The sequence below is a fragment of the Brachyistius frenatus genome, unplaced genomic scaffold (assembly GCF_029030835.1).
Source record: "Brachyistius frenatus isolate BFR_SWC_R1_liver_20210118 unplaced genomic scaffold, ASM2903083v1 Contig_47, whole genome shotgun sequence".
Taxonomy (NCBI): Eukaryota; Metazoa; Chordata; class Actinopteri; family Embiotocidae; genus Brachyistius; species Brachyistius frenatus.
The window spans coordinates 2,374,599-2,390,331 of NW_027210646.1; the positions used below are offsets into that span (position 1 = coordinate 2,374,599).

The 15,733-nt window shown below is 44.0% G+C and overlaps 1 protein-coding gene across 4 annotated transcripts in view; it reads left to right on the forward strand.

Moving 5' to 3' along the window:
- Nucleotides 1–15,733, forward strand: part of sulf1 (sulfatase 1) — a 36,619-nt gene that overhangs the window by 17,697 nt on the left and 3,189 nt on the right. For 2 of the 4 annotated variants that reach the window (XM_069703682.1, XM_069703683.1), the window contains exons 5-19: nucleotides 1,656–1,825; nucleotides 4,609–4,759; nucleotides 4,837–5,012; nucleotides 5,204–5,332; nucleotides 5,920–5,976; nucleotides 8,202–8,328; nucleotides 10,216–10,429; nucleotides 10,878–11,124; nucleotides 11,252–11,348; nucleotides 11,481–11,575; nucleotides 11,732–11,803; nucleotides 12,627–12,799; nucleotides 13,620–13,762; nucleotides 13,957–14,080; nucleotides 15,676–15,709. In XM_069703682.1, the coding sequence (XP_069559783.1) occupies nucleotides 1,656–1,825; nucleotides 4,609–4,759; nucleotides 4,837–5,012; nucleotides 5,204–5,332; nucleotides 5,920–5,976; nucleotides 8,202–8,328; nucleotides 10,216–10,429; nucleotides 10,878–11,124; nucleotides 11,252–11,348; nucleotides 11,481–11,575; nucleotides 11,732–11,803; nucleotides 12,627–12,799; nucleotides 13,620–13,762; nucleotides 13,957–14,080; nucleotides 15,676–15,709 (2,009 nt within the window). The remainder of the gene's footprint in view (nucleotides 1–1,655; nucleotides 1,826–4,608; nucleotides 4,760–4,836; nucleotides 5,013–5,203; nucleotides 5,333–5,919; nucleotides 5,977–8,201; nucleotides 8,329–10,215; nucleotides 10,430–10,877; nucleotides 11,125–11,251; nucleotides 11,349–11,480; nucleotides 11,576–11,731; nucleotides 11,804–12,626; nucleotides 12,800–13,619; nucleotides 13,763–13,956; nucleotides 14,081–15,675; nucleotides 15,710–15,733) is intronic. The other 2 variants (XM_069703680.1, XM_069703681.1) reach the window with 2 other exon arrangements.

A 15,733-nucleotide genomic window follows, 5' to 3' on the forward strand; every position in this document is an offset into this window, starting at 1 on the left:
TTTTATTGAAGTTCCATGACAGTAAAACAACTGCCATAACAGTGACCTGGTTCCCATGCCAGATGTGATATTTTGATGTGCCAGCAACAAACTTTTAACAGACGACTCCTCATGTAAATTTTCAAAGCTGTATATCCCTCCTGCATTGACCATCCTGTAGGTTCACAAATTACACAAATGAATGACATTGGGAAATGAAACCATGTGCAAATGAATCCCTATTATATGACAGCCACTTACAACTAATCAGCTCCAAATAGGAAAAGCGATACTCTTCACCTCTCTGACTATTTTATAGCTGTTGGCCAGGCATTCCCCATGACACTGCCACTTCCTCTTGTCCTGCCAGAGCCCTCAACAGCAGTGGCTCAGATTTTGGGAGTTGGCAACATGAAGTGCAGGGCAGCGATTTGCCATGTGCACACAATCATCAGCCCCCATGGGCATGTGCAGTCGCCAGGCCATTAAAACTGGCCTGGCTATAAAACCTATTAATAGTGAAAGGATGAAGCAGCCAAACCCACATCTGACATTTCAGGGAAATCACCCTTCATCCTTTCATTCTCAACCTGGCACTCCCTTCCATTTGTTGTATGCCAGGCAACATCAGCGGCTTGCCAACCACGGCAGGTAGAAGGGTTAATCTTCTGTTGGAAACTTGGCAAATACTATTGTGATTTTAGTTCAGGGTGTGTTCTTCTGTACAACTTTAAAAAAGGGAAACAAAACAGACTCCACCTCACATGGAATAAAGGTTTTAATAAAATGTCACACCTGTGGGTTGATTGTTGTGACAATTTCACATTTCCTGAGCCTAAGCTCCTTACAGTGATTTGCACTTCCTCTCATACATTCAGTTGTCCACTCTTTGCCCTTGCTACTAAACTTTGAAAGACACAGCTTTCAGAATCTTAAGGACACTCACTTGAGCTCATTTCTCAAGTATTGCCTGAGGTCAATATCTTTTGAGATTATTGTCTCTGATTCATGTGTTCCATTATCTCTGCGAGGGAATCCGTGAGAAAGAAGGAGAAGGGAACACGCTCAGGGAAAATGGATGGAGTAAAATGAAGCTAAGTGGCAGAAACAGAATGGATAGCTCTGAGTGGAGCAGAGGGTGGGAGCTGTCATAACAACATACCATTTGAGAGCACCAGGCTCCTCTCACCATCAAGTGGTGTCACATTCAATAGTGCAGAGATTCACTGATGAGGCAGCCGATATATTATATACACGTACACACACGGACTCGAGCACGCACACTCGGTTACACACACACACACACACACACACACACACACACACACACACACACACACACACACACACACACACACACACACACACACACACACACACACACACACACACACACACACACAGGCAAGCCGCCAGCCGTTGACTTGACAGATTGGTACTGTAGTGTACTCAATGGCCCTACTTCATATCCCCACTGGCCCTTCTCAATTTATTTGAAAATGACTGGACGAGGAAAAGCAACATGTCACGCTGATTGGACTGCAAACAGATTTTATCAAAGCTCGTGTTGTTTAGCAAGTCTCCACAACTCCACCTTCATTTTTAGCTACATGTGGGTTTTAGCCTTATAGCACTGAATAACAATACCTGTTTTGCACTTCTTTGTTTTTTTAAAGGACTATTTCACAGATCTGATCACAAACGACAGCGTCAACTTTTTCCGCATGTCCAAGAAGATATACCCTCACCGACCCGTCATGATGGTCATCAGCCACGCTGCTCCTCATGGCCCAGAGGACTCGGCACCACAGTTTTCCGAGCTCTTTCCAAATGCTTCACAGCACATGTAAGTAATATTCAGACTCCCATCATCATATTCGCTCAAACATATACACTCACCAGGATTCCTTCATAGGACTTTTAACCCTGTAAAATAATGAAAATTCATGTTTAGGGTCCATATTTAGATTTCAGATTAACATCCATTTTGAGTTTCTAGGATGGTGTACCTTACATTATTATAGTAAGCGCACCCCTCAATCCCCGGAGATGACAGGTTCCTTAGAAGCTGCTAGGGCTGACGACACTGCAAGCGTGAAATCAAAATGATTTATCGTGTAAGAATAGCTGGACACATAACATGGAGAAGATCAGGGATAGCGTTTTCTGCAGAGCACTGTGCTCATGCCAAGCCCACACTGGCCTCTCACAACTCTCATCACAGAGTTGAGGCAGTGCTGCAATACAATACTTTTTCGTCCCACTGGCACTGTGCCCTTCCATCTCGTGGTGGGCCATCAAACAGGCTCTCAGGATGCCCTGCTCCACTGGATGGGGGGGAGTATGGTGTTTTGAAGAATTCGTTTTAGGGTTCAAGGCTGCAAAGCTGCCATTTCAGCTCAGTATTTCTCTTTGTTTTTGTTTCCCAATGCTTGCTTAACATTCCCCTGTCTCTATTTATCCTACCTCACTGTCTTTATATCTCTGTTTCTGTCACTGTTTATCTCTCCCTCTGTCTTTCCCAGCGTGGTCCCGTTTTTTTTTTTTTTTCATCCCAGCTCACTCTGCCTACCCCTTCCTCCTCTCCTGTGTAATTCGCAAAAGACTTCCTGACCCTGTCCATATCAATCAGTAGTTTCTCCCTGCGGCTCCTGGGATGCGAGGAATGCATTGTGTGCTTTGGAACACCCTTTGTGGCATTATTAATTTATTTTTAGCTGGAGCCTCCAAGCGAAGGGGGTGGAGCTGGGGCCCACGGGTGACTAAAGTGGTTTCCCCGGTGATTGTGTGTAGGTGCAGTGGAATAAGTGGTGCAGTTACTAAGGAGAGAACAGGTGGTTGGCATGGGGTCGGTGTTTGTTTTGTTTTTTCTTGACTGTAAACTTCCATAACAGATATGGCAAAACATTTTTTTCCACTGGTGGATGTTAAGAATTCTTTTTACAGATCGTTCGACTTTAAGTTAGTTCAAAGAGGTTTGGCATCCACCAATGGAAAGATATGACTTTGCAACTGTTGGTTCACTTTTTTTTTTTTTTTTTTTTATCTCTGCAGCAGATGCCCTATACAACGATTGTGTAATGCACAGAGGTGGGAAGAGACAGCGTGGCAGTGAAGGCGGAGCCGCCTCATAAATCAAAACAAGCGTCTGTACCATTGACAGCAACAATAGCAGGGGAGGGTTTGATGTTAATGTCATTAACATTCCTCGCTGAAGGTGTTTTTTTACGCGGTCTCTTAGATGCAAGCCAAACTCCCAACCAATTTTAAAAACTGTAGAATTGGTGTGGTGTCTCAATGGCATGTCTCCCCATGGCAGGGAGTGATACAAGTTATTCTGGGCATAGCTCAACACGTTGCTTTAGGGAGTCGTCACTAATCTGCATCTGGGATGTTTCTGTTTTAAGTTTTGTATCGTCATCAGGCATTCTGGGGTGAACAGGGTGCTGCCGTAATCCGGGGCTGATACCAAAAAAATGCAGACCTATATGTGACAGGTGGCAGGTGCGACCTCTCCTATGGACTGGCTGGGTTCCACTGACCTCTGCATTCCTGGTTCCCTGGTGCTCAGGGCCCCATACCTTGGTGGCCCATTGCCCGGAGACAGGTCCCTTTGTGGGGCTTATTAGACCTCCTGCTGAGTGGGTGAAGAGTTCACTGTTCTCACAAAGGAGGCCTGAGGAGACAGAGGGCAGAAGGCATCTCAGTCAGCGAGAGCAAAGCAGCTCTCATAGCAGGTCTTCATTAACTATCTATGTTTTGATACTTGGGGCTGCTTATTCAAGGGTGGAACCTGTTGAGTTATAGTTTGTTTTAGGAGGGACTTACTTGTAGTAGAAGGAAAATAACTTCATTACTACCAACTAGCTTTCTAGTTACATAATTATTGTGTATTATTCATGTACTTTTTTGCCTTGAGACCCCAGAAACTTTGCAGACCCAAAGTCATAAAGTATTCTCTGTCTCTCGTCTTACTTTACAACTGATACCACTGTTAATAGTTTTGAACAGCTAAAACATGACAACAGGTGAACAGCTTCTCTCAGCTGTAACGCCACAAACACGTCTCCTTCTCCCTCCCTCTTGCTGTTTATCCACTCTTGTTATCCTCCCCATTTCAAATGGACATGACTTACTGAATATTTGGTCCAGAAGTTGTTGCAAACTTGACTTTGGGGCCTATTATTTTCTTAAGCATGTGCCAGCCCTCAAATTACTTGTCTGTGCCAAGAGTGCAGTGGAGCGAGGAGACTCTCGTCTCTGTGTGAGGGGAGAGACAGTCGGAGAGAGGTATGGAAAAACAGCGAAGGTGCTGGCTGCAAAGTATTAAGACATTTCCGTCAACAAACAGAGTAGCTATTGATCAGACACAGTGGACAACTGTGGCACCTGTTACTCAGCAGCAGTTTGTGAAAAGTAGCAGACAGGTGTTTTTTGGCATCTTAAATGTGCTGGTAGTTGCTGTTTTGTGCTCTGATAACATGTGGACAGATGTCCAAAAAGATTTTCTCACTTCTATGTAAGTTTATCAGGAACACAGTAAAGATGTATGTTCTCTTCAACCTTAAATAAAGCCTTTTTTTTTTTTCACATCCCTGTCTTGTTTCTCCCTTCTTTGTGCCCTCTTAGCACCCCCAGCTACAACTATGCCCCAAACATGGACAAACATTGGATCATGCAGTACACGGGCCCCATGAGACCAATCCACATGGAGTTCACCAACTACCTACATCGAAAAAGGTTGCAGACACTCATGTCTGTGGATGACTCAGTGCAGAAGGTACGTGTAATTACTCACGGGCTTTTGAATATTTGTTAAGTCCACTATATCTTCTCACTATCAATTATTTTGCGCAGGTATTTAACATGCTAGAGGAAACAGGAGAGCTGGACAACACTTACATCATCTACACAGCAGACCATGGCTACCACATTGGTCAGTTTGGTTTGGTCAAGGGCAAGTCAATGCCTTATGATTTTGATATTCGTGTACCATTCTTCCTGAGAGGACCCAACGTGGAGGCAGGGGCAGTGTAAGTAAAACCATCAGCTGACTACTTAAGCTTACTACCTTTACTCTACTGCTTTATTGATGTTCTTAATGTTCTTTCTTAGTCCCTCAGACTAAGAGTATCTTCATTAGTTGAGGTTCCATTGTTTCTGTCACTTAATGTCATACTATGTATTGCAGAAGATTAAGTTAACTCTGTATATACTTCTTCAGAAACCCTCATCTAGTGCTGAACATTGATCTAGCTCCAACGATTCTGCACATTGCTGGACTGGACACTCCTCCGGACATGGATGGAAAGTCCATCCTAAAGCTGCTGGAACAGGAACGGACTGGAAATAGGTTTGTATGGATCCATCATGCCGTGCTGTAATGGATATTGTGTACAGTAATTGCACAGTGTACATGATACATGCAACAGTTGTATTTACTGGCCATTATTGAGCAAATGCAAATTTCCATAGCCGAAATGATTGCCTTTGCTCAATCTGTGCAGAAAGTGGGTTCAGGGCTATTTGGCCGATTTTCCTTGGCTCGGGGACTTTGGCTTAGATTCACTAAGGTTCCTCTTTTAAGAAGTTTTCCATAGAATTTGTTTGCAAGCTGAATCATTTGTTTCTGCACCAAACCCACAGGACTAACAGTGTACAGTATAAATGCTAATTATTGTCTACTGCTGAGCATCAAATGTTAATATATATGCAAAAAAATGTTTTCCAGACAAACGAAAGAACTAGGATAATCCATTTAATACTCAAAGAGCATTTACACCATTCCCTTAAACCCACAAGGTCTTGAGCTTTCTGTGATCGACTTTCATAATGTTGGCAAGTTTTGTGCCTAACATACTGCAGCTGATGGGGAGTGCATAGGCCCTATGAATTCTATCATCTATAATCTATCCATCGCTGTGCGTTTTGTTTTCCCAGATTCAAACCCAACCGGAAACCCAAAGTCTGGAGAGACACATTCCTGGTGGAGCGAGGGTAAACTGGAGTTCTTTATTCCCTTTCCACACCACAGGAACAGCCGTGTCATTGCAGAGCATTGTGTGTCACATAAACCTGACAAAACATTTAAATGAACCCAAAATGTGCAAAGCTCAATGCGTGCTCCCCATTCAAGCAGCACAGCTGCTTTTCCCAGTTATTTGTTATCTGACAGACATTTCCTGACCACAGTCGGCTTGGAAAGCAATGATAGTGGAAGAGACTGAAGTATTCCAAGTTGTTTGGTAAAGTTATAAACGGCTGGCAAATGATGACAGTTCACGCAAGGGGCGTTGACATGTGTGTAACCAGGTCAGTTTGATCACTTACAGGAAAAACAAGCTGAGTCTTTGTCTTCTCAGGGGTCCTTGCATATATTGAGCACATCATAACGGCCCTCAACTTGACTTAGCCTGCAGATGTACACTGGCAGAGACAGACGGAAGATACATTTCAGTAACATGGCAGAGCTAGACAAACGCAAAATAAACAAAAGCGAGCTTGGCTCAGGATGATGTTACCTGAGGAATGGCTGGAAGGCTCACGCTCAATCCACTCACAGGACACGTCACCAGCTCCCTCAGTGTGGAATGCAGCAGCCACGCTGCCGAGAACGCTCGACTGTTTCCCCAAGACAGTTTGTTTTGTAGTGCACGCGATTGCAATACAGTTTGTGTTCTCTCACAAACCCGGACAGCTCTGTATTTAACCTCTCCTCTGGCATGAGATATAATATATGTTGCAGAAAGTGATACCTCCAATCCGACAGCCCACTTTTGCTCACTTAACATGTTCGGCTGTGCTACACCGACGGAAACATGGTGACGAGGGGAGAGAAATAATCCCATCAAGCTTGTCTTCGCAAGATACAGGTGCCTGAGAAGAAAAGGTTACAATTAAATCAGTAAGAAAGGGAAGACATAGGGGCATTGGTATGAAAACCAATGGGAAGAGAACAGCAACACCGGTACAGCCAGACTGAGCTTGCTGGGTGTATACTGTATATTTAAACATGTCACGTTCTTCCATACAGCCACTCTTTTCTTCCCTACTATCATTTCCTCGCAGTCCCTTTTTTTTTTTTTTTTTTAACAAATTGCCAGCTTGGGCCTCCCATCTCTTTCCCATTTATCTATTCATTTTCCAGCGTGCGCATCAACATCTGCAGACAGACATTCAAGAGTATAAAAGAAGCTGTCGTTAGCTCTGCTGCCCCACGTGTAAGTCAGTCTCCTGCTGGTGTATGTTTTTGTGACAGAAGAACTGGCCGGTCTATGGACTGCTGTGTATGAAATGGATCGAGAATGACCTTTAATCTGTAGGAGTTTTAGTTCTTTTGATCTGTTAATCCAAACTGTTTGTAAAGGCTGTCTGCTGGTCCACTGGTCTCTGAAGGCTGAGATTAGCCTCCATGGACTTTACTGTTACTCAGGCGCAGATGTAGCAGTACACAGTAGCTAATGTTTTTTTTGTACAGTTCTCTCAGTGGTCATGTGATATGCTCCATGATTTAATATCCTCGCATAACCTTACATTACTACCTCTGAGCCTGTGAAATGATGAATGACAGCTGGGACCGACTGTGTTGTTTGAGAATCGAATCATCTACGTAATGCAGCCATCAGGGAGTGACATCAACAACTGCTAGCTCTTTAATCACCCTTGGCTAAAGGCAAGAGACCACAGCCAAGCCAGCGTGTGAACATTGGCTGTTTTCCCCCGGAGCAGAGTGCTACAAAGGATTGCACAAGGCAACAGCCTCAATTTTTAAGGGGACAGGTTGTTCTGTGCCTCTTTGTCGTCGTCATTCTGTCTGTGGGCGCCGAGCAGCCAGGGCATGTTGGCAGATAGTTGGGGATGGAGGAGGGGATGTGGAGGTTGGCATGGCCGTAGCAGAGACTCAGCCAGTCCTTGTGGTGGTGACAGAGGGGAAAAGGGGCGGGGCAGTTGAACTGGATGCCAAGCCCAGGTCAGACAGCTTGGCCCGGAGCTGAGCACTGGTGTGAGGCTGAGCTGAGCTCCGTGCCCAGACCCTCTGGCACATACAGACACTACATAACCTATCCATTCACTGGTCGGTGGTGACCAGGAAAACACACAGGGCTGTCTATGACAGACAGTGAAAACAGGAAGTGAATAACATTTTATTCAGCTCATTTTAATTGTAGCCTGAATTGACTCCCTGCTCAATTCAGTTTTTCTCTTCCTTCTGTGTTGTACAGAAAGATCCTGAGAAAGAAGGATGACTCATTGAGCACTCAACACACCAACAGCCTTCCCAAGTACAAGAAGGTCAGAGAAACTTGCCAGCAGGCTGAATTCCAGACACCATGCGAACAGCCTGGACAGGTAAAAGAAACACTCCCATTTCCCACAAGTGCACATCTTTTGCGAACGTTTGCCGACAGAAATGATTTACCCTCATATCTACGTTGGTTTTGGTTCTTTTCTAACAATGAGGACATATCACTCCTGTAGTGACCTCCTTGCCGCCAGCTAAGCTGTTCTGCAGACCCAAAAGTGAAATAACCATTTGCAGCACATCATTTGATTTATAATTGGACCCTTTTGCACTATTTTGTGGTACATTAATTTGTTGGTACTTCCCTTTCATCTGTGCCCATTAATTTTCTGGGAGACCAACAGCCAAATGGTACAGTATGTGGCCTTGGAGTAGACCGGCCAGAGCCTTACAAATTGTTACAAGTTTCAGGTAGTGTTAAATGACAGGCAGATTTTTGAGGGGTTGACTAATGCAAGCCAGATCCATTTTATGACCATATGAATGTGTATGTAACAAGTTATTAAAGGCAGCGATGGAGCAATTGTGGTTGAGCTGTGCTGCATCTTATGAAGCAGTGTGGGTACAGTTTGTGTGTGCACCTGTAAAAACTGCTCAATAAATGTGTCTTCTAGGAGTTCAAATGTGTTCCTGCATAGAGCAAAGTTTATGATTTGGTCATAAATGATCTGGCCTCCCCATGAGAACCCTGAAAGTGAAATATTTCTTGAAAAATTAAAAGGGGAAATGTTACCTACTGTCAGCAGGTAGGTGCTTTATCTCTTCTCTCAATTTATTCTAATCTCTCTGTTTATAGTTTGACATCTTCTGTTGTTTACATGCATAGAGGAAAAACTTGATAGAAAACATGGATCAATATCAGGGCATATTATTTCAACTTAAATGTTACTGTATGTTTTGGGGGTGATTTGCAGTACTTGCCACTCTTGTATCAGCTTGCATGGTCATCCTTTGTGCTCCTAACTAACGAAATAAAACGAGGAAGAGTTCTTCAGAGTAGATCTTTGATTGTGAACACAGATGGCTGTAAAACGACATTTGTTGAAAGCCACAACGGGTTTTGAGCAGTTGCTTTTCCTCGCCACTCCTCTCCTCCTTTGTTTCCCATCCAATTCTGCTGTCCTGCTGCTGCAGTAGCACTCACCGGAGGTTGGACGAGTAGAGAGGGATAAAGAAAGACAGAGTTTGTTTTCATCCTCCAGTGATGATACATCTCTCTCTCCCTCACATCTTGTCTAATGCTGATATAACAGCTCTGCTGGGCCCGTAAGCTCTTCCAAAAGAAACCTGATCTGCCTTATGGCCCTTTGTTTGCACCCTCATTCCCACACTCACCACTGATCATCTGCACCGCACTCCACACTCTTCTGTTTATACAAGGCCTAACCAGCAGCACTACTCACAGCAATTAGTCTCAAAATCTGCTTTTCCTAATGGGAGTGCGTGTTGAGAAAGACACAGCGGGTGCAGCGCGTGTAGATTTGTATTTCCACAATTACATCGGTGATGCACGTGGACTCGACATACCTACTGTAAGAGTGATACGGGTTCCCAGTTTGTTTTGCAGACACTAGACAGACCCAATTCATCTCATGTGGTTGTTTTGGTTTATCTTTCTTGTTGCTTTTGGATGCCATTCCTCCCCACAGGCTAAGATCTGCCTGATAAGTCTGTCAGAAGCATGTGTCTCTCAAGGAGTTTCTGACATCCTAGCAGAACAGAGGTTTTGTTGTGAAATCTGAAGTCATCTTTTCATATAGTTAACATCGGTTGCGCATGTTAGTTATACCGAAAACATGTTTATTGTCACGGTAACGTTGGAATTTTTTAATGGCAATCCCACCAAGGATACTTTTTCTGGTTGCAAACCCGCCATAAAAATGATTCATGTAGAAATTATTTTTTTATTTTTCTGCTTTGGTTGTTGTTGGTAGAAATGGCACTGCGTTGAGGAGATCTCAGGGAAGTGGAGAATACAGAAGTGTAAAGGTGGTGCGAAGGAAGGGTCCAGGAAGAGGGCGCGCAGCCTGAGGTCCCGAAGCACTTACGATGATAGAGAGAGAGGCTGTGACTGCGGGGACGCTCTCAACAAACCATCCAGCTCCGACCGCCGCTCCCACAGACAGTTTTCTGCATCATCAGGCCAGCGTGAGTCATCATGAACCTATTCTTTCTTCAACTTAAATTGTACATTAACACACATGTGTGCAAGGGTATTCTCATTCTTCCAGTTTAAAAAAAAAAAAAACTGCTTCATTTAATATGTACCTTTTATTTACTTACACGTTGATGTCTGTCTCTCAATGCCCGTTGGAGAAAAATAAGTCTCTTAAGGTTCAAGACTTGATTTCCTTTAATGGATTATTTATGCTTTAAAGGGAGACAGATGCACGGAAAAAGCAAACATCCTCCAACAAGTCCTGGAATTTGTTCTTTGGATGTTGCTTTGTGTACATGTGTGCTGTCAATATTGTGTTTTCGAATGGTTTGATGCCCTCTAGTGTTGCTTGGAAAATGTGCAACTGAAGTATGAAGATTTAATAACCCCCTAAAGTTGGAGTTGACAGTGCTTTACTCAAGTTTCTTTTTTTAACAGGTTATCGCCCACGTTTCGTCCACACACGGCCAACCAGGTCTCTGTCTGTGGAGTTTGAGGGTCAGATATATGACATTGACCTCCAAGCAGACGATCAGTCAGCCGTCCGCCGCCGAGTCATCTTAAAGCGTCACTTCAACCCAGATGACCCAGAATTTGACTTGGGGTCTGATGACGGTTCAGAGGAAATGCTGGCAGACGATACAAATGCAGTGGGATACCCGAACTCTGTGAAAGTTACACACAAGTAAGAAATACTTGTCTGCTTAAAAATATTAAAGAATATCTCTGCAGGCAGCATGATTTCACTTCTTACCTGCATTTATGTTTGTCCAAGGAGCTGTGTGTGTAACAGCTTTGTGCATCTTTTTCAGGTGTTACATCTTGATGAATGACAGTATCCACTGTGAGAGAGAAATCTACCAGTCCTCCAGAGCCTGGAAAGATCATAAGAGCTATGTGGACCAGGAGGTGAGTGTATGAAATTGAAACTGTCATTCTTGGATCACTCGTTCAGGTTGCTGGACTTTTATCAGAAGTAAAGAATTTGCCATAACAGACACAAACTAATTGGTAGTATTCGTTACACATTTATTTTCCTAGATCGAAGCACTTCAAGACAAAATCAAAAACCTTCGAGAAGTCAGAGGCCATCTGAAGCGGACACGACCAGGCGAGTGTGACTGTGGAAAGAAGAGGTTAGTCATTTACATTCACCTCAGAAATACTTCTCTATACAGAATGTAAGTTATTTATAGCTGGTTTTAGGCCTTATGCCAAACCCTACTGGAGTACACAGATATCAAGTTTTTTTTTGTACGGTCCTTAGTCTCTTTCTCTGTTTATAAAACCAGCTATTATAGCAAAGGACACAGAAACAAGGCAGAGAGATTGAAGAGCAGGAATGGTCAACTCCATCCATTTAAGTGAGTTTCTCTATATGGCATCACCCCTTTACCTCTTAATAATACTGACCATGAAGTCTGCAACTGGCATAAAGTGTGCAAATAATGTGTATGATGATGCTGTTTAACCTTACATTTGTGCAACTGTGCTCGACATCTGCATGGCCCCTGCATGCCAGGTTATAACCTGTGTAGTGAATTCATCACTAAAACGCCTCTTTCAGCTACTTTGTACATCAGGTGACCAGTGTGTGCGTGCCTGCGTGTGCGCGTGTGCGTGTGTGCGTGCGTGCGTGTGCGTACTATGATGTTTGTGACTCTAAAGCACACAGGGTTCTAATAAAAAGCAAAGCATCCATCGATTTTCATTGAGTGTTCTGTCCCTGAACGGAGTTTAAATGGCAAAGCAGATGTTTGGCTGCGGACCTCTTGCGTGCGCGCGTGTGCCTGCGTGCGTCTGGAAGTGATTGAGTTGCATGGAAAGATAGAATGATTCAACAGAGGGGAAAACAGTCAGTCCCTCAAACACAGTGATCAGCTTGCACTGGAGACACTGGGAACCGATTATGCCAATACAAAGCAGCTGTCTTTTGCAGTGCCTGGTGTGTGTTCAGGCGGGGAGGAAGAAGGGGACAGTGGCTAGAATGTCATCCCAGAGAAAATTGGACATAGTAAGAGCTTAAACATGAAAGTAAACAGGCTGTCATATCCTGGCATTGGTGATGCCTTCTGGAAGTCCCCTCTATGTCCTCCCTTACTGTGGTTACTGGCACCAGAGAGGGGCAGGGGCTGATGTCATGTTTGCGTCACACTTTTGTAATTCTCTCACGTTTCTATCCAACAGGGAGGCGGCGCAGGAAATTGACGGGAAGACCCAGCTGTACAACGAGATCCGCAGAAGAAAGAAGGAGCGCAAGGAAAAGAAGCGGCAGAGGAAGGGAGATGACTGCAGCCTGCCAGGCCTCACTTGCTTCACACACAACAATGACCACTGGCAAACTGCTCCCTTCTGGTCATGTATGTATATTAACATGAAGCTTCTCAAAGTGCAACAGAGTTTAACAGAAGAAGCTTGTTTATTGTCCAACATCAGAGAAACAACAATTTAACAGCCACAAATGGTAGTTGGATGGGTTGAGTCAGTGTTGAACATGATGTATTCACCATTATGTAGCTCCACTATGTGGAATGTTAGCATAACCATAGACTAAAGGTGGATGTAGCTGAAGGGTCTGAAAAATGAGGCAGATGCTGAAATGCCTTAAACTACAATACCACCGAGGGCCGCTAGAGGGTGGCTCCACATAGCTGCTGGCTCCTTTGACTACCATTCAAATAATCTCATGGAAAAAAATTATTGACTTAGAACTTTATATGTTTTTTTGGTTTTGTTAGTTAAAGTCACTCCTTATTTTATTTCTGGCGGTCCATCTGAAAATAATCCCGTCATTAATCAGAAAATAAGCCTCAAATATTGTGTGTGTGTGTGTGTGGGGGGGGATGTCTGTTTGATTGACAGGCCTGTGGTGCAGTCAGGTTCCAGCTTTTGGTATTGTCAGGTTTCCAATCAGATTAGTCGGATCCACCATTCACTTTTTCCCAGCTCATCCAAATATGGTCAAATCTGCCTCCAAACCACTTGGAACGAGCAAGATGGCCCCCGGCCAAAATCAGAACTCGAGGCTTCATGACGGCCTTTGACAAACCGATGGGTGACATCACTGTCGCTTGCCACTCGGTGTACACCATATTCTTTCCTCTTTTAATTTCATCCCTCACCAGTTGTTGTGTGGAAAGACTGGGACTGACAACAATGATTATTTCCACTATTTTCCAGTGGGTGGATTCTGTGCATGCACCAGCTCCAACAACAACACCTACTGGTGCCTAAGAACCATCAACGAGACCCACAACACGCTCTTCTGCGAGTTTTCCACCGGTTTCCTGGAGTACTTTGACCTCAACAGTGACCCCTACCAGGTGGGTGAACATGTGTCCGCAGTTCATTCAGCTGTGCGTTCTGACTGTGTGCATCCGCTTTGTCCCAATTTCATTGGCTCCTGCGTTATAATACTCATCTATAAAAGTTCATGTGTACCAATGTGTAGCTTGAAGGTAAAGGTTTTTCTGTTCCAAATATAACGTGTGTTTGTGTGATTGTGCTAAATTTGCAGCTGACCAACGCAGTGTATGCAGTGGATCGGGATGTTCTGAACACACTCCATGCCCAGCTCATGGAGATGAGGAGTTGTCAAGGGTACAAGCAGTGTAGCCCTCGCCCTAAAGGTTTAGACGCAGGTAAAAACCCTCACTTTGAGTCTGTTTATTACTCCTACCTTACTGTCCTGAATTACACAGGGAGTTGGTTGGACATATGGACCGATACTCCGGAGTTTAGAGGTAGCTGTTATGCCAACAATGATTAAAATATATTCTACACACAGAAGAATAAGAGTGGTTTGTGTCTAAAAGATTTGAATTTGTTAAAAGAACACGTGCAATCTGAGGGATTGTGTGGTAATAGTAAAACTGGTTTGTGAGATTTTCCTCAACTCTTCTGTGTTTTTAAATCTGTTTTATTCTCAGTGGTTTGTGTTTGCACATATCTGCATGCTGCACGTGTTTGATCCACTGTGTGACGTATGTTGAAAGTCCAGGTGGAGGCCAATGAATCATCACCAAGATTTGTCTTTCCTTTGTTTGTGTGTGTTCACTGCTTTCTTCACAATGACATACACATACACACACACACACACACACACACACACACACACACACACACACACACACACACACACACACACACACACACACACACACTCTGACCTCTTTTTCAGAACAGGATCTTCCTCTCGGCTTGCATGTTTTCCCTGTTTCCATACAGTCCACCGAGTTCTAGCATTTTGAACTACGGTATTGTAGTAGTAAAACAAGGCCCTGTTAGGGTTGTGTGTCCTGGCCACCCTGCTCTTTGTGAGTTACTGAGTGTTAGATATATTCTTTGGAAGATGCTGTCGTCACTGCATTCAAGGCTGTTGTTTTATTAGAGCCGGTCATGCATCACTGCTGTAGTCCACCACAATATTATTTTTTCTACCACCACATGGTCCAAGCAGTCCTAAAGAGCAGACATGCCGGTGATGTAGGCGCTTCATAAGTAATGTCACAATGACCTAAGCCTATATGGCTGTAACGTTTGTGTGTGGCATGAACTGGCTGCGTTGTTTATGTCCTGAGGATAAAACCTTAATGTCTGTAATTACCAGCTGGGGAGTGGAGCACCAGGGCGGCCAAGCTGTTCTGAGAAAACTGATTGCGTTTCTGTGCTGGCATGCTGGACTTGTCAAAACCATGCCAACACGTCACAAAACAGCCTTAAAATCTCTTACTTGTACTGGCTGCCCTTGCCCAGGTATTATGCCAGCTCCGTGAACCAATGAAATTGCTGTTGTTGATACCTCAAGTGATGTTTTTGTTGGAAAAATAGATGATTAAAACTTAACTGTCAGGCGTAATGGATCGAGCAGCATCTTGTGTGACTTAACCGCTTAAAAATCACCTCTCTGGATAACCTTGTGTGTTTTTGCTTTTGAAGGGGAAAACCTGTTGAACTTGTCACCCATCAAACCACTTTATTCTGACCCTGTCCTCATCTCTCCAACCAACGCAGTCAAGTGACCTTTAAAACTTTTCCTCCCCGTTTTCCTCCATTCAAATCCAAATCTCACCTCCTTATTCCTCCCTCCTTCCTTCTAATCATCCAATAATTGGTTTTATCCATAGCGAGTAGCAGCAGTGCATGAAGAAATCCTCAGTGTGAATGATCCCCCCCCCTCCCACATCCCCTTGAAATCAAAGCATTAACAATCGATTGCTTTTATTTTTCCGATCAGGAGGTAAAGATGGAGGAAGCTATGAGCCACACAGGTATCCGCCAAGTTTTGTTTCTCT